This window comes from Garra rufa, unplaced genomic scaffold (assembly GCF_049309525.1).
Source record: "Garra rufa unplaced genomic scaffold, GarRuf1.0 hap1_unplaced_097, whole genome shotgun sequence".
Taxonomy (NCBI): domain Eukaryota; kingdom Metazoa; phylum Chordata; class Actinopteri; order Cypriniformes; family Cyprinidae; genus Garra; species Garra rufa.
The window spans coordinates 24,146-51,761 of record NW_027394372.1 but is presented as its reverse complement, the minus strand read 5'-3'; the positions used below and the strand labels follow the sequence as shown (position 1 = coordinate 51,761).

The 27,616-nt window shown below is 34.5% G+C and overlaps 1 protein-coding gene across 1 annotated transcript; it reads left to right on the top strand.

The window, feature by feature from the left end:
- Nucleotides 1-2,357: 2,357 nt before the first annotated feature.
- Nucleotides 2,358-20,977, top strand: LOC141316560 (NLR family CARD domain-containing protein 3-like). The gene is made up of 7 exons (XM_073832783.1): nt 2,358-2,812; nt 2,915-3,082; nt 13,032-13,139; nt 13,249-13,309; nt 13,779-13,971; nt 14,137-15,916; nt 20,887-20,977. The coding sequence occupies exons 1-7, from the start codon at nt 2,358-2,360 to the stop codon at nt 20,975-20,977; spliced, it is 2,856 nt and encodes a 951-aa protein (XP_073688884.1).
- Nucleotides 20,978-27,616: the final 6,639 nt, after the last annotated feature.

The following is a 27,616-nucleotide window of genomic DNA, read 5'->3' as shown; positions in this document are numbered from 1 at the left end:
CCCAAGTTAAGTGTGAATTCTAAGCTCAAAGTACAGCTATGCCTTTGTCTCTATGATAATGTGAAGGTATGGGCAATACTGTCAGACTGATTGGATTAGCACATATGCCTTTGAATGACACTGTTATGATAATGAGATCAGGGCTGAGACTCCGGTAACGGGCTGATTCCTGTACTGCATTTGCATGCTTTGTTTAGATTGACTCCACCTCTATGTATCCCTCCCCCTTGGAAAGGTATATCAACTGTAATGTATCTGACATTAGTCAGACGAATTTTGAAGAACTGCAGCAACGAACAGCTAGGATCTCAATAAAGAGAAACTTCTGCTTCAAAAGATCCAAACGTCTCCTGGTCTCTGAGAGAAATTCACAACAACATCCTGGCTGAACAAAAGCATTCATTTATTTAAAAGACAAAATAAAGAAACCAAATAAATACTGACCCCAAACTTTTGAACAGTAGTGTATATTGAAAATTATATTCTGTATAAATACTGTTCTTTTTAACTTTTATTCATTAAAAAAATCCTGAAAAAATGTTTACAAAAAAAAAAAAAAAAAAAGCAGCACAACTGTATCCAACATTGATAATAAATCAGCATGTTAGAATGATTTCTAAAGGATCATGTGACACTGAAGACTGGTGTAATATTGATGAAAATTCAGCTTTGCATCACAGGAAAACCTGTATTTTATATTGCAATAATACGTCACAATATAACATTTTTCTTCTGTATTTTTTATTTAATTAAATGCAGCGTTGATGAGCAGAAGTGACTGATTAAAAAAAGCATATTTTACCTTCAGATGTAGGGCTAGGTCTTCACCACAGCCTAAACAAGCTCTCCAGAGGCAGATCGAAATTAATAAGATAAAGATAAATGTTAAAACGAAAACTATAACAATAATAAAAACAGACATTAAAATCTACATCTACTTCTAACAAATGATTAAAAATATTCGTTTACCGTTTGTCAGCGACCCATCAACGTCTAAAATTTGGCTAGTTTGAGATGCGCCTAGCCTCGCCTGAAATGTAGGCGAGAGTCGGCGGCTGCAGTCAGGGGAGGAGTGAAATAAGGGCAGTCAAGACGGACAGTTCTGAGCTTTGGAAGCGGAACAGATACCTACGAGATCAAAGGCGGATATCGCGTTATTCACAATCACCTGCTGTGTTGCTGATAAACATGATATAATTTAAGTTCTATTGCTTTTATATGAAAATAAATACGATGAACAAAACACTCAAAGTGCCTGCTTTTTAATTCCATACGAAAGGTGTATTTATCATCCATTTTAGTACAAACGTGTATTTTATATTTTTATAGTAATATGACAACAATCACAAATCACACACAGATATCGATATTGTCATAGTGTTTGGGAATATTCATGCAGAATTTAAACACATAACCAAATGATAATAGATTAAAAAATAAAACATTTTAGAAAAGAACGCAACATTGCAGTTGTTTGAACCAATCAGCATTAAGATGTGTCGTCAGCCAGTCGTTTCCCATCGTGCTTTTGCTCAGCGCAGTCGGTGAAAAGCTACTGCGCTCGACTGATCAGTCCGACACAGCCGCCTCGCCATCGCGAGAGTTTTTTGGCACACGTCAGCACGATGTCAGAGCAAGTCGGACGTAACTCGGACACTTTTCTAACCGGCATGCATCTTGCGTTGATCACCGGTGATCGAATTAAGCTGTTAATATTGTGATAAAATCATGCTAGTAACTAGTGTAGCTTTTGTCAACGAAAATTATGACTAAATATCGTCGTCAACGAACCTTTATCACGTGACGAAAACTAGACAAGACGAAACGAAAATGCTGGTCATGTGACAATGACTATAATTAAATGTTTAATGCAATATCGTTGACGACTAAAAACGAGACTAAATGTGGTTTACAAAATAAAAACTATGCTAAAATGTCTCTTCGTTTTTGTTGACGAAACGAGACGAAACGAAATGTTACAACCTAACGTTAGATTGATGTGCACATGCCCAGTAGCCAGAGCTGCATCCCTTCTAGCCTAAACCGCAGGAAACGTCACTTTCTCAAGCCCCACTCGCGTATTTATCTAGAAGACGGAGGGAGTCTAAGATGGCTGCCTAATCAGACGTGTTTGTACGAGACAGTGCAAAAGGGACTTTTAATTAGTTGTTTGCCGCTTGTGTTACTTTGCTACCTCTTTGACCTTTTTTCCCCTGTACTGCGGTTCCATTGAACGCAAACGTGGTCATTTGAGCGGCTCTTCGGCAGATGCTAAGGTGGTTAGTGTTAGTACTGGCGCGTGCCCACCTGCCGCCAGTGGCCATGATTACGTAGTTTCTCGCACGAGTGAGGAAGATATGTTTAGTTTAGCCGAAGAGGAATTCCCGAGTAAATCGCCAGTCATAAAGAAAAGAGCAAGTGACGATACTCGAGTTGATATCTCATCGCAGCTGGTAGGCATTACACAGTTGATCAACAGCCGTTCTGATGGAATAGAAAAAAAGATTTCGAACATATCAGCTGAACTGAAAGCAGTTGTTGAGAAGGTTTCTCGTCTTGAGTGGCGTATGAATGATGTTGAGCGGCCTGTGGCTCAGATGCAGCGGAGGATGGATGATATGGAAACATATGCGAGAAGACGTAATTTGAGGTTAGCTGGGATTCCTGAATCTGCGCATGAAGACATTCGGCTTGAGGTGGTCAAAATCTGCCAAAAAGCTCTTTTTTCTGATGCAAAGGAAAAACTTGCAGATGTTATCGACGTAGGAAAGGTCTCAGGAAGATACAACAAGGTGGCACGGAGCGTCCCAGGGTGACCATTATGCAGTTTTCCGTTCGCTCTTACAGAGATGCTGTTTGGGAGGCCGCGAAGAATTCTTCCTATTTGAAAGATAACGGTCTGCGTTTCATGCAGGATTTTTCAGCTGGAGATCGTGAAAGGAGGAGGAGGCTGTGGCCAGAGGTCCAAAGAGCACGTGCGGAGGGGAAGACGGCATTCTTCGTCAGAGGCAGAGCTTTCATTCAAGGACAGGGTGAAATCATCCTACCTTCGTAAAGTGCCTTCATCTTATGAACAGATGTGGTCAGTTCTGACTGTTTAGTCAAGTGCACTTTTCAGACAATAATATGGGTGTGTTGTACAGACTCTAGAGATTGCCTCTAATTTTATATTTTTAGTTAAAGTTCTTTTTGCAATTTTTGATATTTGATATGGTGCTGCTTCTTTCCAGCATTTTTGTTTTTGTGACCTATTTCCAAAATTCGAGTTCATAGAGCTTTCTTAAAGCAGGTTAATTGTTCTAGTGTTCTTTATGTCTTTTTCTGTTGTGTCCTTAAATGTCAGGGTTTTAAGAGATGTTGTTAAACGCAAGGCCTTATTTTTGTTTTCTAGACAGTTTGGTTCTGACTTTGTTTTACAAGAATCTCATTCTAATGATAATGATGTTCATTTCTGGAAGTCGCAGTGGGGTAGTGACATATGGTTCTCACATGGTTCGGAGCACTCAGCGGGGGTTTCCCGTTTAAAAAATAATTTTGCAGGTGATGTGTTACACACATATTGTGATGACTGCGGGCACTTTATTTTGTTAATTCTAAAGTGTTATAATGTGAATTGTATTGTTGTTAATTATTATAGGTATAACTCTAAATCTGATAATGATCAGCTTTTGTTTGTTTTGGAAGATAAGCTTACTTACTGGCAGTCAAAATTTCCAAATGCTTACTTAGTAATTGGCGGTGACTTTAATACTGTCCTGAATGAAGCCCTCGATAGGTGGCCACCTGGTCGCCTAACTAACTTAAACTCCGCTTTAAAAGATGTAAAGGTTAGAGCTTATTGATATATGGAGAGTTAAAAATATAAATGATAGAGCATACACGTGGAGCAATAAAAATTCATCTAGACTTTCACGAATTGATTTTTGGTTAGTCTCTAGAAATTTTGACAAAGATAATATTCATGTTGATATCTCTACAACATCATTAACAGATCATAAGGCTATTTCTATTAAAATTATGTTTTCTCCTGAGGCTAGATTTAACAAGGGCTCCTCTTATTGGAAAATTAATACTTCGCTACTTAAACATAATGAGGTTCAATCTGAGGTGGAACGACTTGTTTTTTTATTGGAACAAAGCAAAACGAGAAAATTCATTCCGTTTAAATTGGGAATTGATAAAATATGAAATTGGGAAGCACCTAAGAAAATTATTGCTAACTTGGCTAAATTAAAACGGTATGAAGAAGCTAATATTGTTAGTGAAATTTCCTCTATTACTAGGATCTTGCCTGAAAATCTGTCCGATAGTCAGGGCGCTTGTTTAGTTGATTTGCAAATTAAGTTGGATGACTTGTATAAAATAAAAGCAGAAGGCGCTTTTATTAGGTCAAGGCAAAGGTGGCTTGAATATGGAGAACAGGGCCCGTATCCCTAAAGATTCTGAGAATCCTCTCAGAGAGCTCCTAACTTAACCTAAAAATTCCTTGCCAGGAGTTTTAGCTTAGAAGTGGTTCCAGAACATTTTCAGTGAACTCTGAGCAAGGAACGGATGGAAAATCCTATCTTAGTGAGGAGGTGTGGTTGACCCCGTTGCTAGGTATGAGTCATCATTTCAAAAGCCGTGATTGGTTGATCCTACAAGTTTGATGAAAATGAACTTTTGGTGATAATGAGCAAAGGATGTACCTTCGAATCAATAAGCATAATTATACATTATAATCCTTTGCAGACTGTAATTGTAAATAATATTTCACATTCAAGAAAATATCTGGAAAATGTAAGCTGTAGGGGTTATAGCCTAACATTAGAATCTAAAACATGTGAAAACTTAAGCTCATCACACCCTGTTCAATTAATGATTTGTGTCTTATTTGCTCATGTTAATATCCTAGCTGGCATATTTTGTACTTTCACTCCCATATGGACCCCATTGAAAACAAGATGGCCTATCTCAAGGGGCGGTCCTTAATGAAGTAGAAATTGCAACGTTAACACTCAGCGTGGTCTTAACGAGGGTAACACGGCTCAGCTTTTATCAATGTCTGTGATTGCTGGCTGGTCTATTTACCTTTTACCAGTTTTTACGAAGGCTTGTTAACAAATATCCTACAAACACAGAAAATGGAGAAAAAAGGCTTGTTAACAAATATCCTACAAACATAGAAAATGGAGAAAAAAAGGAATTGCAAGCCGAACTGGACTGAGGAGCAAGGTTTGTTGCTGGCCCAGTTGGTGAACGAACATAAAGGTATACAATATCCCAAACAATCAATGCCTCTTAGGGGAACTCCTAAGCCACTAAAAGTCTTCTTCCCTGCTCTTAGCAGATCTCGCCTTAGGAGCCCTTTTAAGCGCTAGGACTCTTGAGTTAATGTTAATTCTCTTAGTCAGGAAGAAAAACATTTGTGTGACTTACCAATTACTATTGATGAGGTTGAGGAAGCAATTTTACATTTAAAAAATAACAAATCGCCTGGTAGTGATGGGATAACGGCTGAATTTTATAAATTGTATTCTGAGCTTTTATCCCCTTTCCTCCTGCAAGTGTACATATGAGAGTTTAAATTCCTCTGAGCCTACTGTTAGTATGAAGAAAGGTGTTATTTGTTTAATACCTAAGCCTAAAAAAGACACTCTTCTTTTAGACAACTGGAGACCTATCAGCCTTCTTAATAATGATTAAAAAATGTTTGCGTTTTAAGTTAGTTATGAACTCCATTGTAGATGAAAATCAATCAGGTTTCATGAAAAATCGTCATATTTTTAATAATATTAGACTTGTTTTTGACCTGATTGATTACTCTGAACTTATCAAGGATGATAGCTTAATTCTGTTTTTGGACTTCTTTAAAGCTTTTGACACTATTGAGCATACTTTTATTTCTTTTTGTTTAGAGCGTCTTGGTTTTGGGCCATATTTTTATAATGCAATGAAAACGTTGTATGCAGGGGAAACACGGAGTTTTTTATAGAAAGAGGTATTCGGCAAGGCTGTCCATAAGCTTCCGTATACCTCTTTCTTATTACAGCTCAAGCCTTCTGTCATTTTATTAAGGACAGTAAGGTAGAAGGAATTAATATTGCTGGTAAAAGTATTTTAATTAGTCAGCTAGCTGATGACACTGCCTTATTTTTAAAAAATTCTAACCAGGTTCATCAGGCAATTAAAACTATTCAGTTGTTTTCTAATGCTTCAGATTTGTGCCTTAATATTAAAAAATGTGAAATTTTAGCCTTAAAGAATTCCTCTCTTTTGTCTGTAGATGGTATTCCCGTTAAAGAAGCAGTTAATTACTTAGGTGTTATTATTTCAAAAAGTGAACAAGATAGAGTTTCTCTGAATTTTAACCCTGCCTTTGAAAAGATAAAACGTAAACTTAATCTTTGGTTATTAAGGGACTTGTCAAAAATAGAAGGAATCTCTAGACTAACCTACATTGCTTCGACTATACATTTAGACAGTAAAACTGTTAAAACTGTTGATCAGACCTTAGTTAACTTTTTATGGAAGAATCGTGTACACTATATTCGTAAATCTGTTATTGTAAATTCTCTTAAAAACGGTGGACTTGACTTTCTGGATTTTAACTACTTTAAATAATACTTTCAAAATTAATTGGTTGAAATTTTGTTTAAATAAACCCTCTTTATGGAACTTTATTCCTAATTTTATTTTTGACCAACTTGGGGGTCTTTCTTTTTTTACTAATGTGTGATTATATGATTGAGAAACTGCCAGTAAAACTTTCTGTCTTAAAATTCGTTTTCGCATATGAAAAATAACAAGGCAATTCGTTCTCTTTTTTTAAAGGAGGTCGCTACCCAGCCTTGCTCTATTGCATATTGGACTAAATTTGTTAGAAACCCTAGATGGGGAGGTGTTTTGTTATTACCTCACAAGTTTTTGTTCCAAACAAGATAAGACAATTTTTTTTTTAAGCTATAATCCACAAATTCTATCCCTATTAAACATTTTCTCAGCAAATTTAAGAGGGATATTGATGTCAATTGCTCTTTTTGCTCTTTATATTTGGAAACTGTATCCCACATCTTTTGGCACTGTAGTCATGTTAAAAAGTTATGGTATGATACCTCTGTGTTTATCAAAAAAAAGATACTGTCTAATTTTAATTTGCATTTTGAAAATGTTGTTTTTGGATATTTTGATACTGATAATATGAATAATGAAGCATTCGTTATTCATCTATTTATATTACTAATTAAGTTTCACATTCATAAATGCAAATTTACCAACAAAAAAACTTGTTTTACAGTGTTTTATAAAGAACTGGAAAACTATTTCTATACTATTCTTCATAGTACTAATAGAAAAGCAATCAAAACTGTCCGTTTGTTTTCTGTCTTCAAAATCTTTGAGTAATATAAAGGCCATGCATCTCTTCAATTGTAACTTTATTTATTTTTATTGTATTTATTTATATTTTTGTTAAGTTTCCCTGACTTTATAATTTCTGTTGTGTTTGTTTGTATGAGTTGTGTAAAGCATAAAAAAATAAAAAATAAAATAAAAATAAAAATTATCTAGAAGACGACTACAAACAAAGTTAAGTCTGACACAGATAAACGGACCGATGGCCGGTCAGCTGGGATTCGTCTTTGGGAGAAAAAGAAGGACATTTCTTCGAAGCGTTCTCTATCGTAAAAAGGTTCATTATTCAAAGCTTTTCAACATGTTGTACACTAATGACATCTTGTGGTCAAAGGTGGAAAAAGTTTATTTTGCGTCCCAGATGCCTCCAATGCCCAAGCGATTTTTGGACAGTTGCATAAAATAGATACATTTGTGCTACGAAAAACATAAGAAATATTTTACTTACACAAGGTATAAATTAATTAATCTGTAAATAAACTTATAAAAATATAAGCATGATTCGTGTTGGCATAAATGATGTAAAATTAAAGAAATGAAGTAAATTAAGAATATTGTTAAGCTGACTAATAATAGAAGTGCTTGTGAAGCAAAATGAACATGCACAAAACTACACATGTATTTATTTGTTATGATTTATTCTTAAAAAGTGAATGACACTTGAAACCAGTGCAAGGGGCTTTTTATTTGATTTTGTTGTAAATTCAAATTAGAGCATCTTCCGTCTGGAATGGATGTATTCTACCATTCTATACTACTAGGTAGTTTATACTATATTGAATGGGTTAAATAAAGTTGCATTACTAAAAAGAGACTAAAATAATAGACTTAATGTAATCAGTTTTCGTCGACTAAAACTAGACGAAAATAGTCATGGGTAATTCTGACTAAAATAAGACTAAAATGCTCAGACTTTTAGTTGACTAAAACTTGACTAAACTAAAAAGAGTATGAAAGTGACTAAAACTAATAAAAACTAAAATGACAGCTTCACACAAAGACTAGACTAAAACTAAAATTAAAACCGGCCGCCAAAAACAACACTACTAGCAAAGAGTATAGAATACCAAGAGGCGAAACTCTGTTGCTGTTTTGGTAACAGCCACTAGGTGTCGCTTCGGTAGCGCGGCCGCCATTCTGGAGTGAAAATTCCAACTGGACAAGAGCACAGAAGCAGACAGAATGACAACGAAATAGAAGTCAAAGTGGGAATAAAAGAACACAATGACTGCAGGGAGGTAGCGTGTGACCTTAAAAAGTGCAAAAAGTCACTCTACACTGTTAGGTTTATTTTACGGATCAGAATTCATCATATCTTACGCACCCAAAATTTTCACAGCCAATTCAGAAGTGCAATAGACAATTTCTCAAATTAAGTCACCAGTAAATGTTATGACTACTACAGTAAAAGTTGTATTGTATTATTATATATGTTTTATGTTATCAGTTGTGGAATCCAACCATTACATTTGAGGCAGCCTGCTGTATTTTTATTTTATGCAACTTAATGCATTTACTATTACTATTATTATTTACTATTATAGGTCTGAAATATATATTGTATTTATACATTATATTGTACGTGTTAAACCCATGGATCACACTACAAATATCGATGATCTTACAGAACATGATGTATTGCTTAAATAATTTTGGAGTTTTTAGTCATGCTTTAACGGACATTAATAATACTGCAAAAACAGTTTACTGTTAAGCTGTTATATTCCTGCCGTATATTTATTGTCTAACATTCCCAATTTTCTGACGCATGTCCTTAATTTAAATATATATGTTGGTATTAGTTCAGCGTTTATAATGCTAGAGCAAAGATTTTGCGAAAAATAAATGCAAGACAAAGTCTGTTTTTGATAATATACGTTATTTTGTGTTGTCATATTTTTTAATTGCATTAATAACAAAGGTTAGGGTACGTACAAAACATACAAAAATCCTTTTAATAACAAACGAGTTATGGTTTAATAATTAACAGAAGTAGCCTAATTTAATACAAAAATTCTTAAGAAATAAACGGAAAGGAGTAAAAAAAAATATTTAAAAATGTTGTCATGATTCAGGTTGTGTATTTTAGCTTTAAAGTACTTTTTTTTTAAACAAAGCAGCTGATATTTGCCATAGCGACAGCATGGACGTAGTGGACTGCCGAGTGGCTTTCACACCAAAATGGCGGAAGCGTAGGGCTGCTACTGGGCGGCGCTGTTGCAATGGAACGTTCTATTGACTTTCACTTCTTGTCAGTATAAGTTCTTTGCTACTAGTAACCTACTAATCATGCTAGAAGAATACAACATGCTAGTAACTTACAAATGATGCTAACAATATGCTAGTAACATGCTGAATGCTAGTAACATGCTAATCATGCTAGAAATTTGCTAACATGTTAGTAACGTGTCAATAATGCTAGTAACTTGCTAATCATACCTACAACATGCTAGTAATTTACTAATAATGCTAACATGCTAGTAACATGCAGAATGCTAGTATCACTAGGGTGACCATAGGCGTTTCTCAATGTCAAGGAAGGATCCTCAGAAGCCAGAATTTCGAGGATGCTACGTCATCGACATCCGTCGAAGGACTGTTCCAATGTCGAGGATCCTCGGAGTTTCAACCAAGGACTGCGTCCTTCGTTCGAAAAATATCCCATACACAGGAAAGGATGCATAAGTGTAGCCTTCGCGCTCTTCAATCACCCACAATCCTATGCGCGCAGCTTTGCTATCTTGTTCAAAAATACAAATGTCGGACGTTAGCGGAGTCATGAAGGGAATGAAGGGATCATTTTGCTCAATAGGGTAAAAATAGTGTAGTTGGGGAAATTAAAAAATAAACTTGTTTGTGAGATAGGACAAGTCTTTAACAAATAGTTGTTAAATTATAAATATTTTTCAATATCAAATATTATTACAATGGCTTGGTTGAATTCCGGTCTGTTATTTCTTGATAACAGACAACCGCGAAGTATACGGCACACGGTTGCCATGAAAAACAGAGCGTTGCTATGGACGCAGTTCTGTTCACTCAGGCAATATAATCGTTTTTAAATCAATAAACTCCTTTTTAATCATATTGATTTTTTGACTGTCAAGTGTGTTTAAACAGTGCAGGGTCAATTTGACGTAATGGATGTAATTATTTTTAAATAAATGATAAGAGCGGACCTTTCACTGAGGTAATGACGCAATAACGTGCACTTGCTAGCCTGTTCCATTTATGTGTTCTCCGAATGCTTAAGAGGAGCCTCGCCTAGCCTCTGAAGGAAGTGACTTGGAAGGACCAGTCCTGCCAAGGACGTATCCTTGACATTGAGAAACACCTCATACGTCCTCTTTTCCCCGGACATGTCCTCTTTTTGGACTTAAAAAAATGCGTCCGGCCGGGATTCCTAAATTGCCCAAAATGTCCGGGGTTTGGCTTTTGCTTTCTACAGTCGCCATTCATTGTCTCCGTTTTTGTATTAAGGCCTTGCGCGGGACTGTTGTCTCCCGCAAACATTCTAATATTGAATATAATTTTCGCGCATCATGGAGTATTTAAATCGCTTTGGATGCAGTTCGTGTTGGATGTAGGGTTGCCAAATCCGCATTTTTTCCACGGAAAACCTTTTTATAATCTTACCTTTTTATAATCTGAAGAACCTTCTTTCGCCCAAAAAAATTCACAAATAAATTTATGGAACCAATTTAACAAAAAAGGTTCTTCTCTGCCATTGTGAAGCACCTCATTTTTTAAGAGTGTAGGAAGCTTTTTAGCTGTGTTTATAATCATTCTCTATAACAGTGACTGTAAAATATGTAGTTTTGGTATGGAAATGACATATTTTGATACCAAAACTAGGACCCCACCCCTCGTCCTAGGTCCTCTTTTTTAGAAAACTAAAATATGGTCACCCTAAGTATCACACTAGAAACGGGCTAACAACATGTTAGTAACTTGCTAATCATGCTAGCAACATGCTAGTAACTTACTAATAATGGTAGAAACATGCCAGTAACATGCTAGAAACCTGCTAACAAGATGCTAACATGTTTGTCATGCTGTAAACATGCTAGCAACATGGTGGTAATTTGCAAATAATGTTTATAACATGGTAGCAACATGCTAGTAATCAGCTAACATGCTAATCATATATCTATCTTTAAGCTTTTAAAACTATGTTAAACTTTTAACATTATTTTAAAGCAATTGTGATAAATGTGTAAATGATTAGGAAACCTGCATCCCTGTGTTGTGTGTTTAATAAGAGTTAGTTTAGGGCCAATCCAAAATATACCACAGTGTGACAAATGACAGAGTTTTGTTTGTTGTGTTTGGACAAATGGTGCATAAATGTTTGTGATTTGGGTAAAACCAATAAAAGGAGCTACAACTGCTTTCTTCAGATATTTTAAAGTATTGGTTGGTTATATTAACTATTATGAAAACTGTTTTTAGCACTGTTTTGATGAAATATGCTTTGTAATTTGAATTAAATGAATGAAAACTCACTATCAGTTTAGGACAATAATAAGAATATTGTATGTATATATATATATATATATATATATATATATATATATACACATTTTTTTTTTATGATAATCAGTTTATTGCCAAAGCATGGCATTTCAGGATACAAGCAACAGTAGTAATTGTTTTGATTGTTGTTATTTCAATTAATCTTGATTTCCTCTGCTTGAATCTGTATGAGTAGCATGTGTTGCTCTCTGCAGCCATCTACTGGACAATTCATTAAAACTCCTCCTTGTCAGGTGACACATGAAAGTGAAACTATTACAGCAGGATCTGTTTTGTCAAATGAGGAAGTAAACTACGTTAAGAGAGAAAAACACAGTGAGTAACACAATTTCACAATCATCTTTGATTCGATTCTAACTGGTTTAAAGTACAACATTAAGCAGTTTTATATAATTTTAAAGTAGTTTAAATGACATTAGAAGAGAAAACACAGAGTCTGTAAATCGTCTGATTGCAGTTTACTTTCAGTTTAACACAGTGCTTGTCTGATTTTGTTGTGCTGTTTATGAATAATTTGATTCTGTGTAGATAATGTCAGTATGAAATAGTTTTTCATGAGTGCAGGTCATTACTGTGAACTGACTGTTGAGACAGAGCTGGATTTGAGGAAATTAATTGCTGAGATGATTCATAACTCACTCTGTGGATCAACATCTGGATCTGCTTTTAGATGAAACCATGGCCTCCAGAATGAATCTCTCTGAAGAACATGAAACAAAGAAAAAGACAGTCAAGAGGTGAGAGAACTTAAAATGTTTCGCATTTTTAATGCTCAGAAACAATAAATGTATACTACAATAGCATTTTCATGTTCAGTCAGATTCAGGAGGTGAGTCAGATTTACTTGAACACATCGATGTGTCTGTGAGGAAAAAACAACTGATGGATCTTTCAAACATTTCTATAATGCATGAATGAAAAAAGCACATGGGGCAGATTCATTTTATTTATATGAAAATAATACTTTAATCTTTTATCTCTCACGTCACAACAGACTACTCAAGTGAAATATCAACATTAATGGGAGTTTGAAACAGTAAATGTGTTTCTGTCAGAGCAGTGTGAGATTTTCAGAAACAGTTTGTATTGCTGTTATATTTCAGTCTGTGGCAGAATCAATCTCCTGAACCCAGCTGTGTGTCCATGAAGAGTGACCAGTCAATGGGTCAACCAGCTGATTTCAGTTTGGGAGACTCATCTGCTGATCTGAGGTGTTGTTTAATTTACAGTATAAGAAATATATGATATTCATTCATTTACTGATGTGCATTAAATACATTAGTATATTTACAAAAATGTTCAATATTTGTTTAACTACAGTCAAAAACATAAAGGACCAGAATCACAAACAGCAAAGAAGAACTTAGACTCCATTTTCAAGGTTGGTTTTGTGTGTGTCCATCCCAAAACAATAATCCTCTGGATAAAATTATTTAAAAATTATCTGTAAAATCGTCTCTGGAATAGTCACATTTACTTCCCTACCCAAAAAAAAGTATTAAGAAACTGAGAAATCTGTGAAATTTTCTCTTTAATAGTCATATTTACTTTCTAACACACGTAAGATATTAGGTTACTAAAGTAGAGAAGATGAATCCATATGTAACCTGACTGCTGCACAAAGATGAACATCAATCTAGCAAACAGACAATCCAGTGAAACTCCCTCTTTTAACCTCAGTATCTGTAGACGCTGATGTTTGAGCATACAGTGGAAGTTATTATCAGATGTGATATAATTCAGTGATGTTTATTAGTATTCATGCTCTAACTCTTGTGTATTGATCCTTTGGTTCACCTTCTCTGTGACTGAATAGATGTTTATTGTTTGAATATTTACTATGATTTCAGGAGATTGAGCACAGAATCGTCTCTGAGTTAAAGAGTTTTAAGAGACTACTGAGTCCAGATTACCCAGAATGCTCTGAAAGAGACCATTATGATGATGAGGGTCATAACAGAGTCAGAGAGGGGCTTCTGAAGATCACACTGCTCATCCTGAGGAAGATGAACCAGACAGACCTCGCTAACACACTACAGACCAGTAAGAGCTCTGGATCAGCAGATTATAGCCTGTGTTTTTATGATCAACCTTCTGTCTTCAGTCACTAATGTTCCTGAATGTCACGACACATCTAACATATCAAACCTAAAAATACATTTCTAAAATATTGCTCTGCCGATAACAACAGTTATTTCCTTTGCTCAGAACTGATGCCTGTGTATCAACAAAAACTCAAATCCAGACTCCAGGACAAATATCAGAGAATCAGTGAAGGAATGTCCAATCATGGAGACTCAACACGTCTGAATGAGATCTACACAGAGCTCTACATCACAGAGGGAGGCAGTGGAGAGGTCAATAATGAACATGAGGTGAGACAGATTGAGACAGTGTCCAGGAGACCAGAGACACAGGAAACACCAATCAACTGCAATGACATCTTTAAACCCTCACCTGGACAAGACAAACCCATCAGGACTGTGCTGACTAAAGGAGTCGCTGGAATTGGAAAAACAGTCTCTGTGCAGAAGTTCATTCTGGACTGGGCTGAAGGAAAAACCAATCAGGATGTTCATTTCATATTTCCACTTCCTTTCAGGGAGCTGAATTTGATACAGAAAAATCTCAGTCTTGTGGATCTTCTAAACCACCTTCACACAGAAACCAAAGAATTTAAGTCGTCAGATTATGAAGACTACAAAGTCATGTTCATATTTGATGGTCTGGATGAGTGTCGACTACGTCTAGATTTCCAAAACAATCGGAGCTTGTCTGATGTAACAGAATCAGCCTCAGTGGATGTGCTGCTGACCAACCTCATCAAGGGGAATCTACTTCCTTCTGCTCTCCTCTGGATCACCTCTCGACCAGCAGCAGCCAATCAGATCCCTCCTGAGTGTGTCCACCAGGTCACAGAGGTACGAGGATTCAACGACCCTCAGAAGGAGGAATATTTCAGGAAGAGAATAAATGATCAGAGTCTGGCTGATAGAGTCGTCACACACATCCGATCATCAAGAAGTCTGTTCATCATGTGTCACATACCAGTCTTCTGCTGGATTTCAGCTGCTGTTCTAGAGAGGATGATGGGTAAAGCAGAGAGAGCAGAGATTCCCAAGACTCTCACACAAATGTTCACACACTTCCTGATCTTTCAGACCAAACTGAAGACACAGAAGTATGATGGGAAATATGAAATCAATCCTGATCAGGCTAGAAAGACTATTCTGTCTCTAGGAAAACTGGCTTTTGAACAGCTGGAAAAAGGGAACCTGATCTTCTATGAGGAGGACCTGAAAGAGAGCGGCATTGATGTCAGAGAAGTGTCAGTGTACTCAGGAGTTTGTACCCAGATCTTCAGAGAGGAGTTTGGACTGCAGCTGGGGAAGGTGTACAGCTTTGTTCATCTGAGTATTCAGGAGTTTCTTGCTGCTTTATTCAAGCTGCTGTCCTTTTCTGAACAAAACACAGGACTGAGGAATGAGTTCAGGTCACCAATGACCAGTTTACTGAAGAGAGAAGTGGACAAGGCCTTACAGAGTGAGAACGGACACTGGGACCTTTTCCTCCGGTTCCTTCTAGGTCTCTCACTAGAGTCTAATCAGACTCTCTTACAAGGCCTCCTGAGAAAGACAGTAAGCAGCTCTGATATCAATCAGGAAACAGCTGAATACATTAAACAGAAGATCAGAGAGAATCCCTCTCCAGAGAAATCCATCAATCTGTTCCACTGTCTGAATGAACTGAATGATCGCTCACTAGAGCAGGAAGTCCAGACATACCTCAGCAGAAAAGATAGACAAGATGTCTTAGGAGCCAATTGTCTCTCTGGAGTCTCTCTGTCTGCTGCTCAGTGGTCGGCTCTGGTGTTTGTGTTGTTGAACTCAGAAGAAGAGCTGGATGAGTTTAAACTGAGTAAATATGATCGATCAGAAGAATGTCTCCTGAGGCTGCTGCCAGTGATCAAAGCATCTAGAAAGGCTGAGTGAGTATTTTACAGTGTCTTTGTTTTATTGACATTGTTTTATACGGTATAGGTTTGTGTTTCTCTGTGTTACTGTGTATTTTAAGGTCTTTCTTATTTGACACTCAGCTATCATCATAAAGCGCTCTACTAATGACCTGATGAGTTGAATCAAGTGTTTGATTAGAGAGATTTGTCTAATCTGTGCAAAAAAAAAAGTCAAGAATAAATAAATATAAATAAATAAATAATAAATAAATAAAATAATATAATATAATAAAGTCAATATGCCTTTAGGAACAGGGTTGTGACTCTCTGATATTATAAATATTGGAATTGGGATCATTACCAATCACTTAAAAGTTACATTCAGATTTCTTGAAAAAAAAAAAACACTTAAATTCAATCTAATAATTCATAAGTTATTAGCAGAGGTGGAAAGAGTAATAAAATATGCTACTCAAGTAAAAGTATTGTTACTTCAATGAAATTTTACTTAAGTACAAGTAAAAGTACTGTCCAAAAATTATTTTTATTATTTATTTATTTTTTGCTGGGTGGGGGATTCAAACAAAACAAAAAAACAAGGGGATATTCTCAACCTGGTTGTTTTTATTTGAGGAAACAACTTTACAAATTAAAGTGCAATAAAAACAAATTAATAAGATACAATAAAAAAATAACCATATAAAACATTTAGGGAAATTTTTAGGCAAATAATCCCATAAAACTTTAAACATCACAACCACTGAATGTTGCATAAACTGTGAATTCAGTAGAGCAGGGGCTCCCAACCTTTTTTTACTGCGGGGCCCCCCTCCTTCTCCGTTCAATTTTGCAAGGCCCCCCTATGCCAGACATGTCCTCTTATTTATTATTGTCTTATTTATTTATTTATTTATTTACTTCCGCAGTAAAGAGAAAAGTGTTTATTTTTAAGTCTTTTTTATTAACCAAAAAATTTGTTTTGCCTTACTATTCTTCTACTGCATGTTATATAAAAAAAAAAACTTAAAATTCAAACAAACTTTAAAATAAAACTTTAAATATACCTTATAACTTTTAAAGAAAACCTCTGCTAAATTCTAACTTTTTAAAATTATATATACAGATTTAAAGCACCTGAATTCCTTACTGAAGACATTCTTTACAACTCCAGAGAACTTTTTCTTAAATAAGTGAACCTGCCTTACCAAACAGGACAGGGAGATGCCAAAAGACCACTAAACCTATCCCTTTGAACTTGACTGACTGAATATCTACTGTTTCCATTAAAAAATTAACATACGAATTCAAACTACAGCAAATACATTCTAAATCTGTTGAAACGCATCGATGTGAAGGTTCGACACAGACACAATCATTGAACTGTCAGTGCGCGCCTGATGCTCATAAACACAGAGCCTCACTCCTCTTCTATGGGTGAGCATTCATTATAAAACACTCACAGGACAATAATTTGGACAACTAGGCAAAAGTTTTGAGGCAAAAATACGATAGGGACCAAAGCCCAGAGAACGCGCATAGTTTGTGAATCAATAGTGCAGAATGTACGACTCTGATATACACGAGTGTTATACATTAGGCACGCGCAAGTTTATTACCTTGACATTAGCGCGACGGTTTGCTTCATACATGCAGCCGAGAGATGTAACTCTGCAAAACTGTCCGTCTCCATCTTTCTTGAGTTAGCGCTGCGTTTGTTCTCCCGCTCACCAAGCAATCAGTAGTTTCCGGTGCGCGATCCCCTCCTTCCCTCCACACACATTTTTTTTTAATTAATTTTTTTTGTATTATTTTTTTATTTATTTATTTTTATTTAGTAACGGATGATATTTGAAATGTAGTTAATAAGAATATTTAAATAAAAACGTACTTAAGTAAAAATTAAAAAATTTTAAAGTTACTTTAAAAAGTAGAAGTACACAAAAAACCTACTCAATAACAGTAACGCGAGTAAATGTAATTCGTTACTTTCCACTTCTGGTTATTAGACAAAATGTTTTTTGGTGAAACTGGGGAAAAAGTGAAAGATTTTTAGTCAATGCCACTCAAGGGACAATAGATGCAAGCATGTAGTCATGTGACATTTTACTTTTTTTTCTCCAGAAAAATATGGTTACTGTTTGGTATGCAGTTTGTTAATAAAGATAACGTCTATTTGAAAATGTGCTTTATCGTTTTCGGACGTGTGAGAGCCATATCGTCAGGGGGCGTTCTGCACTCATCAATCCCCTCGAGAGCGCTCTCACCATGGCCAGATTTTCTGGAATTTACCGATGTCTCTGTAGTGGTTACACATGACATGTAATTCATATTATGTCTATGGTTACACAGGGCTGCCACCTCTCACGTATTCAGTGTGAGACTCACGCAATTGACACTTTTCACACGCTCTCACACCACACATCCATTTTCTCACACAGTCAAAAGCACCCTCAGTTAAAACTATAATAATAAGATATTGGCTAAACAGATTTGGCAAAAGCTCCAGGGCGTATTTGTGTTTGTGCTCTGGACATCGCCAAAAGACAACGTGTTTTCGTAGCGCTGAGCAATGTAGCCAATCACAGACATTTATATTGATCTAGAACGCCTGTGATTGGCCATTGTGTTCTGAATTCACTCACCTCTAAATGCCAGATTGCACTTGTGGACTCTCACTGTAAATAAGCGGTTCATTGATAATAAAAGGACTTTTGCGATTAACTGCAGCGACACGTTTTAGTGATTATCAATGAAGGGCTATTGAGCACTCCAAGGCTACGTTTAATCCGTTTAGTATTTGAATAAAAGTTATGTTTTTCGTTCTGCTAACAGCTGTATACCCGGTACAAGAAGCAGAATTTCAGGAGTGATAAATCCCTCATGAATGAAGGATTAATTTTCGAATATGAGAAAAATATAATTTCTCAGAACAGCAGACTACAGAAAAATATTTGAATTTTCGTGTCAAAATATACATTTTTTTTAAATGCAGTTGCAATTATTTATAATGACTAAATCTAGGAATTCTTTTACTGCACATAACTTTTTACCACAACAAGAAAAGTAAATAGTTTTGCAGCACTGCAGCAGTTATTTTACGTTATTTTATGATAAAAACACAGTATGACATTTTTATAAATATATTAAAAAAAATAACAAATAATTTCACAATGCTGAAGTCAGACCAAATTTTAATAAAAAAACTGCTCGTGTGAACATGTGTGTAGCACCTTTTTTGTATCATGATTTAAAATGCCGTGTTTAGTTCTAATTTTCAATTTATTATTATTTTTTTAACTGCAAAAACAGTTTCATTGCCAGAAAAAAAAAATATTTATGGCTGGTAAATTCTCTCAAATCACCAAAAGATTTTGTTTGTATCATGAATAAAATGGCAGATATGGCAAAAAGTTTTAGGCCCTGCTTGTAAGTGTAGAAATTACAACAAAAGTATTGTAATTCCCCTACTGTAGAATAAGAGAAAATAACATACTAGTGAAATACTCATTTTTATTTACTTTACAGAATTGTTTTCATTGTTTCATTGTTTTCCAATATTACTGTCGTTGGAATAATACTATAAAATTATTATTATTATTATTATTATTATTATTATTATTATTATTCTTTTTTCAAATTATTTTTTATTCTAATTTAGACTGAGACACTATATCACAACTAATAAGAGGATTAAGTCCCCTTTAAACCTCAAGATCAAGTCAATTCACCAGCTTTTTTCTTTGTTTAGTTTTCACACTGAAACTGTATTGGAGCTCTGAATTGTGAACTCTCAAAGTGCACCAGATAGATGAATTTAACTGTAAAATGTACAAAATTTTCTTACGGGGGAGCATGCTCCCGGACCCCCCTAAAGACACTGTGGGAATACTCACTCCAAGCTGAACTCAAAAGTTGGCAGCCCTGGGTTACACATGACATGTAATTCGTTGTGAGTAAATCTAAGGGGCAGTCTTTGGTCTCATTTATCTATTATTTGTTCCAGAGAAGAAGATAGTTTATGTAGCATGTTTATGTCAATTCAATGCTGTATATCAGAAAGCTGCCTTTACTCTTTTCTAGCAACTTTTTGATAGCTGTTTTTGTTGTTGTTGTTTATTAAATATTAGTACTCAATAAATAAAAATGTAAACTATATTTTAAATAATGTATTTAATGATAAGTGTTTAGTATTAAGAAGCCTGTGTTCGTGATGGTGATTTTAGTTAACGTTACATTGTTCCGCCTTTAGATGGCGACAAGAGACTGTTTTATGAGTGAACAGTTAAAAGTGACTTTGGGACTTTTAAACTGAAAATTTAAGCGGAAGTTATGTTTAGCTTCAACAACAGTTTGCCACAGCGAATAAATGGACTGAGCAGCAAAATCACCTTTAACAGAAGAATGGATGTTAATATTTTCTTCAGTAAACTTTTAAACTAATGTCATATGATCGTGAATATGAATAATGAATCAGATGCAGGTCCGTTAATCACTTGCTCAGTCCATCTCTCTCTCTCATAATACTCAAACATGATACAGTGAGGTTTTAATACAGTAATCATAGGCTTTTAATGAAGCAACTCAACTTTCCTTCGTTACTAGTTCTAAACTGACGTTTTGGAATTAGTGAGATTTGTAATATTACTTGCATATCATTGCTCTTTTGTTGATTCTGATTGCTTTCATTTTCCTCATTTGTAAGTCGCTTTGGATGAAAACGTCTGCTAAATGACTAAATGTAAATGTACTGCTGCACAATAAACGGGCTGAATACAAATATTTATGGGAATATTTGGGTCCTATTTGTTGAGTCAAATCTGAATTAATTTAATTTTGAGTCTGAAGTCTATTAAAATGGGACTTGACTCTGAGTCACTCTCAGTGCCTGGTTTAATAATTGATATCTATGATATGTATTACATCTGTGTTTATCAGCAATTACATTAGACACATGAGTCCAGCACTAATAACTCATCTTTAGTTTTTCTGTTTATTCTCTGCAGTCTTTCCGGCTGTCCTATTACACAGAAAGGTGCTGCTCTGATTTCTGCTCTACTGGAGGATCCACACTGTAAACTGGAGAAACTAGAGTGAGTCTCATCACATCTCAGTAACTATAAGGTTTGGAGTAAAAAGTAAAAACTCAGATGTGTTTTCTGTAGCAGTGGTTTTGTTTGCTGCCCTTTTCCCCTCAGTTCAAACCCTTTTTAAATAAATAAATAAATAAATAGTAAATAAAAATAATTAAATTGGCATCTTATTAATTGCAATATTTTGATGAAGCCTTTAGTGTTTGTCTTTAATATCACAGCTACAGTGACTGCTAGAATCTAGAAGTGCTTCTTTCATTACTGCACACCAGTATTAGAGTACAATCGGGCCAAAGACACGTGTCTCCTCAGAGTTATCAGACAAATGAATATTGAATGCAACTTCCAAAGGGAAAATATAGAAATATATGAGGTGGAAAGAACAGCTTTTTATGTCACACTCGAGGTAAAAGACTCACCAGTATGGGGCAATAGTTCTACAATATTGATATAAATATTTCAACTAAAGTAATATGTTTTACATTATATCTAAGTTAATTATTGTCTAAAACAACCCCTTCAGCAATGATTGTACCATATTCTGCTTTGATCAAATAATTCACTTTTATTAACTGAGTACACTGTAAAATGGATTTATTAACTCCTTCAGCTCTGCAGCATATTTTGTATTTTTTACTGTCCTAACTCTGGTCAAGATTGCGGTGAGCGCTAGGGGCCGGTGTCCAGTTCATGAGCAGTGCGTCCTCCTCCCTCGTGTTTGGAAAGACATAAATCGAGATCGGATTGGTCTAGGAGTTTGATCTGTGTCTCTTTGGACAGATCTGATTGGGAGCTTTTCAGACATATGACACAATACGTGATGACGTAATCACCAGTCAACATAAACGTGTTAAGGCAAGCTTCATTTGATAAATGACTCATCTATGTTTGGTCAGTTTGAGCGATATGAATATAAATATAAATATTACTTCGTCATCTTCATGAAGGGGGCATTGTTTATGGGGCAAATTCAAACCTTTTATGTTATGTTATGTTATGTTATGTTATGTTATGTTATGTTATGTTATGTTATGTAAAATAAATGGAAAAGTGATGGGATGGACAAGAAAGTTGAGTTTATAAGCTTTCAAATGGCATATATGTCTAGTTCACTTCTTCACAATTTATTAATTCTGTTCAATAACTCTGATGAGGGGGGATGCAGAGCTGAAGAGGTTAAAAAACAAACGAACAAACAAAAAAACAGGAATTATTTCATCTAAATAAAAATAAAAAGATTGTGATATATTCTTACACTGCTTGAAGATCCCATAACTTAAAATGGCTTTATACTATCTTAATTAAAAGATTGTTTATATCTTGTGAGTGATGATATATTACTAAATATGATGTTGCATTAAAATATGGTGATTATTTATTTTTTTAACACCAAATACCATCTTTTTTAAATGCTCCAGTTAAAGCTGAAAACATAAACAAGACCTTTGTTTCAAAATATAAGCCTGTAATTTTAATGATTCTCATTTGCTACATAAGTCTGTAATAATTTTAAATGTGTCTGTGCATCTTTAGCCCCATTGTAAACTACCACACGAGTCCAAATATAATATGATATAACATAATCCAAAATAAAACATATAGATAAATAATTACAAAAATACAAATTGACAAATATTTATCAATTTCATGAATAACAGATCTACAAATACTCAGTGGCACCAAGACTTGAATATTTTAATCTGTTTGAAGAGTACTTATTTAAGAGGAAACAGCATTCATAAATGCTACTTTAATAGAGTGATGTCTATTTTCCAAATTTCCCTGCCCTCTCAACCACCTCACAATCTCAAAAACACCAGAGTAATATGTTATACTATAATCTATTCATATTTTAATATTATTGTCTAGATAGTACTGCACATGGTTTGATGAATGAAAATGACTAGTTCAGTATCAGGAATCATGTGGTAAAGTGGATTTCAATTAGTTTCTTAGCTTGTGCTTGTTCTGGCAAGTTGAAATCTCCATAGTGCCAATCCTGGTGTTTAGAAAAAGTAGTGCTCATACAAACAAACACACTCTCACCCTAAAGATTAAACACAATCTCAGAGATCATTCATGTTCTTCACTCTCTACAGGCTGAGACACTGCAGTATTGGAGAGGAAGGCTGTGCTGCTCTGATTTCAGCTCTGAGATCAAACCCCTCACACCTGAGAGAACTGAGTCTGAACTATAATAAACCAGGAGACTCAGGAGTGAAGCTGTTGTCTGCTCTACTGGAGGATCCACACTGTAAACTGGAGACATTAAGGTGAGTCTTATCACATATCAGTAACTACAAGGTTTGGAGTAAAAGTAAAAGTAAAGTAAAAGTTAAAAAAAAAAAAATAACAGTTTTCTGTTGAAGTGGTTTTGTTCGCTGCCCTCTCGCCCTCAGTTCAAACCATTTTAAAATACATGTAAAATATTAATAAATAATCATTTAATTGGCTTCTTATTAATTGCAATACTTTGCTGGAGCCCTTTTTCAACACCAGCACTTTAGTGTTTGTCTTTAATATCACAGCGACAGTTACCTCATATTGTTACATAGACAAACTACATTTTGGGGCGTTGAATTCTTTCTTGAAAACAATTTTTGAAAACCTATTTCTTAATAGTGAACGAATAAAACAGGAAAAACACAAAACTTGTTAATAAAATAAAAATGTTATATCTAGAATTTAATAACAATAGTCTACATATGAATGGGTGTTCATCAACTGATTGCATGTCGTCAGAGTTTACAGTGTTGACAGCTTCATAAAAAATAGTCTAATGGAAGCGCTGTAGTTTTGCTGTATATAGCTACTAAAAATATAAAAGTAAAGCACACAAATAACATTTTAATTTACTTGCATTTTTGACCAAAGACAGTAATTGATTTCATGAATACAGGAGCCTGATTTTTGTTTGAATTGTCAGAATCTATAGTACATAACAAATAAAATAATATCAAAACAAATCACAAACATTTGCAGTCAAGACTGTGAAAAAACAAGTGCTGAATGAAAAACAGATTTGTCCAGGTTCACATTTAATGCTTCACATCGATATTTTATAACTTGCACTAAACAATATTTCTATGAAAACTATTTTATAAAATCTGGCACGAAAGTATATTTTTCTTGTTGAAGAAAGTCAATGAATTTAAATTCTAGATTTGATCTAAACAAAAAGATATAGATTTAATCAAAGCAAGAATTCCCATTTAAGAAATAATAATACAAATGATTTGTAATTACTACAACTGACTTCCAGTCACAGCCTCAGATGAAATCAACTGAAATAAAAGCAGAGGAGGATTAAACAGCTCCACACACAGCATTACCAGCTTCACACATTACTAACCAGGGCTGCGTTTCCCAAAACCAACTTTGGTCACAAGTTCAGTCGTTACCAACAGAGTTCAACAGAAGTTGTGACCATAGTTGGCTAATGATGCTTTTGGGAAACGCACCCCAGTTTGACTTTATTTGTCACACAGAAGTTCACACTGAGAATTAACAGAGGTTTATTTTCATAGTTTTAGTGAATTTCATTTGAAGGTTACCATTTTTTGAATAGTGTTTGCTTTAGTTGGTCACTAGGTCATTGTCTTTATAACATTGTTTTTTAAAGCACATTATCATAACAAAGAAAAATTCAGAAATACAGATCTTTGAACATCACGAAACAAGCTACCAAAAAATCACAACACAAATTTGAATTTATTTATTGAGGGAAATCCCCTTGAGATGCTCCAATAAATAAAAAAAAACATACAAAAAATTCACAGCTCACTTCCCTATTCACCCACCCATAATCTACAATTATGTCAAAAAATATAAATAAAGCATGCACATACAAAATAATATACATTTTAGTACAGTAATGAAAACTTAAATATAAATATGTAGTTTATCAGAAATATTAATAAAAAAACATTTTTGAAAAAAAAAATAAAAAAAATAAAATAAAATAAAATAGAAATAACATATACATAAATATATATTGCCTATAGACAATTCTCACTCTAAAGTTAAAAACATAAACAGGTTGTTTTCAAGTGAGATATTAAATTAATCCTAAAAAGATGAAAAGATGTAATTGATTTAAGGGAAGAAGGAAGATTGTTCCAATCATATGGAGCTTTATATTGAAAAGACCTTCGACCAACTTCAGTAAGGATTCTGGGAATAAAAAAATGTGGATACTGCATATGACGAAGTGAATAAATAGATGTAGATGAAACTAAAAACTGTTTTAAATAAGAAGGAAAATTTAAATAAATACACTTGAAAAGAAACTGAAGCCAATGATATTGCCTTCGGGATTTAGGTTGAAGCCAACCAAGAGCTTCATACAACATACAATGATGAGTTCTATAAGGACATCTCAAAACAAACCTACATAAAGAATTATGAATAATGTTTAAAGGTTTTAAATTGGTATCAGAAGTATTTTGATAAATAATGTCTGCATAGTCAATAATAGGAAGAATTAATTGGGAGATTAATCTTTTCCTGACTTGAAATGAAAAGCAATTAATTGAGCGATAAAGAGAACCGAGACACCCATATGATTTTTTAGTAATATAGTCAATGTGATGCTTAAAAGACAATTCAGGATCGAGCCAAAGACCAAGATATTTGAATCGATCGACTTTACATAAGAGTGACCCATCTTTAAAAATAATATCTAAGTCAAAAGAGTGAGAACGATGACATCTTCTAGAAAACACCATACTACAGGACTTCTTTTTGTTAAGAATGAGTTTATTTTTATAAAACCAATTCTGTAATGAGTTAAAGTCTAACTGCAAAGAGGACTGAATATATGAAGTATCAGAATGAGAAAAATAAATAACGGTATCATCTGCATAAAGCTGAATAGACGAATGTAAGCAGATTTTGGGAAGGTCGTTAATAAATAAACAAAAAAGCAAAGGACCTAGGGTTGATCCTTGGGGAACACCCTTGTCAACAACCAAGTAATCCGAGTTTAAACCTTGGAATGAAACATATTGTCGTCTATTATGAAGATAAGAATTAAACCAAAGAAGAGAGTTTTGATCAAAACCTATAGAATGTAACTTATCAAGCAGAAGATAATGATCCACCATATCAAATGCTTTAGAAAGATCGATAAAGATAGCACCGGTAGTTTGACATTTATCAGAAGAAGTAAACAAATCACTGGTGAATTTCATTAGAGCTGTAGTGGTAGAGAAATTAGGTCTAAAACCTGACTGAAATGGGGACAAAATATTAAACTGATTAATATAATTAGATATTTGATTGAAAATTAATTTCTCAAAAACCTTTGCTACAGTACAAATAATAGAAATTGGACGGTGATTATTCAAATCAGATGGGTCACCACTTTTGAAAAGAGGAATAGTCTTAGCACATTTCCATATGGAAGGCATTGAACAAGAAGATAAAGATAGATTAAATAAATCAGTCAAAGGATACATTAAGATGTGAGAAGCTAGTTTAACAAATTTAGCTTCAAACCATCTGGACCAGGCCAACTATATTCTTTTAACCCACGTATTGCTTTTAAAGTATCAGAGGGAGAAATTTTACTGAAAGAAAATAGCTGATTTAAACAGCCACTAGAAGAGAAGGTATCAGAATATTTAATAGTAGAATGTGTACCTATGGAAGTAAAATAATTATTAAACGCATAAGATATCTGAATAGGATCAGAAATATGTTCATTATTGATCATTATCTCTTTTAAAGAGGTTTTGTTTCTCTTATTTAAAACGTTATTTAAATGGTTCCAGAAATGTCTGGAGTTACGAAAATCTTGAGAAAAACAATCATTATAGTAATTAGATTTTGCATTCCTTGTCTTGGTTTTACACATATTCCTAAGCTGTCTATAAGATTCCCAGTCCTCTGGCAATTTAGTTTTGCGATATATAGTCCAAGCCTTATCCCTTTGCTTGAAAAGATGAATCAAATCTGAGTTAATCCAAGGAAGATGCCTGCCTTTAACTCTTATTGTTTTCAAAGGAGCATGCTTATTGATTACATTGATGACTTCAGAATAAAAGAAGTTCCAGGCGTCATCAACTGAGGGAATTAATTCAAGCCTGTTCCAATTAATAGACACTAAATCATAAATAAAATAGTCATAATCAATATTCTTATATTGTCTAATTGTGATATATTTTGATGAAAGGCGAGGCATTTTGATTTTCCAAACACAGAATATAGCAGAATGATCACTTAAACAATCTGACATTACACCTGATTTAATAATTCTTTCCGGATTAGTGACCAATATCCAGTCCAACAGAGATGATACATTTGGACTAACTCTGGTGGGCTCATCAATTAACTGAGTAAGATTGATGCTACTAAATAAATGTTTATCATTAGAGGAAGCACGATCCAACCAGTTACAATTGAAATCACCCAAGATAATGAGTTCAGTATGCCTTCCTAAAGAATTAATAACTGACAAAATACATTTTGTGGAATCAGCAGGAGCAGATGGAGGTCTATACAAGCAACCTATAGTTAGCTGTTTGTTATCATGAAAATTAATATTAACAAATAAACATTCAAAATTAACTGGTGATATTAACGGAGTTACACACACAGAATTTAACTGAGCAGCAACATATATAGCAACACCACCTCCTCT

Bases quoted from the DNA above. Each gene is read 5' to 3' on its own strand.
- LOC141316560 (XM_073832783.1), top strand. From the start codon at position 2,358: ATGTTTAGTTTAGCCGAAGAGGAATTCCCGAGTAAATCGCCAGTCATA. The intron at 13,310-13,778 runs GTTGGTTTTGTG...CTATGATTTCAG, and splicing joins ACTTAGACTCCATTTTCAAG to GAGATTGAGCACAGAATCGT. The intron at 13,972-14,136 runs GTAAGAGCTCTG...TCCTTTGCTCAG, and splicing joins CGCTAACACACTACAGACCA to AACTGATGCCTGTGTATCAA.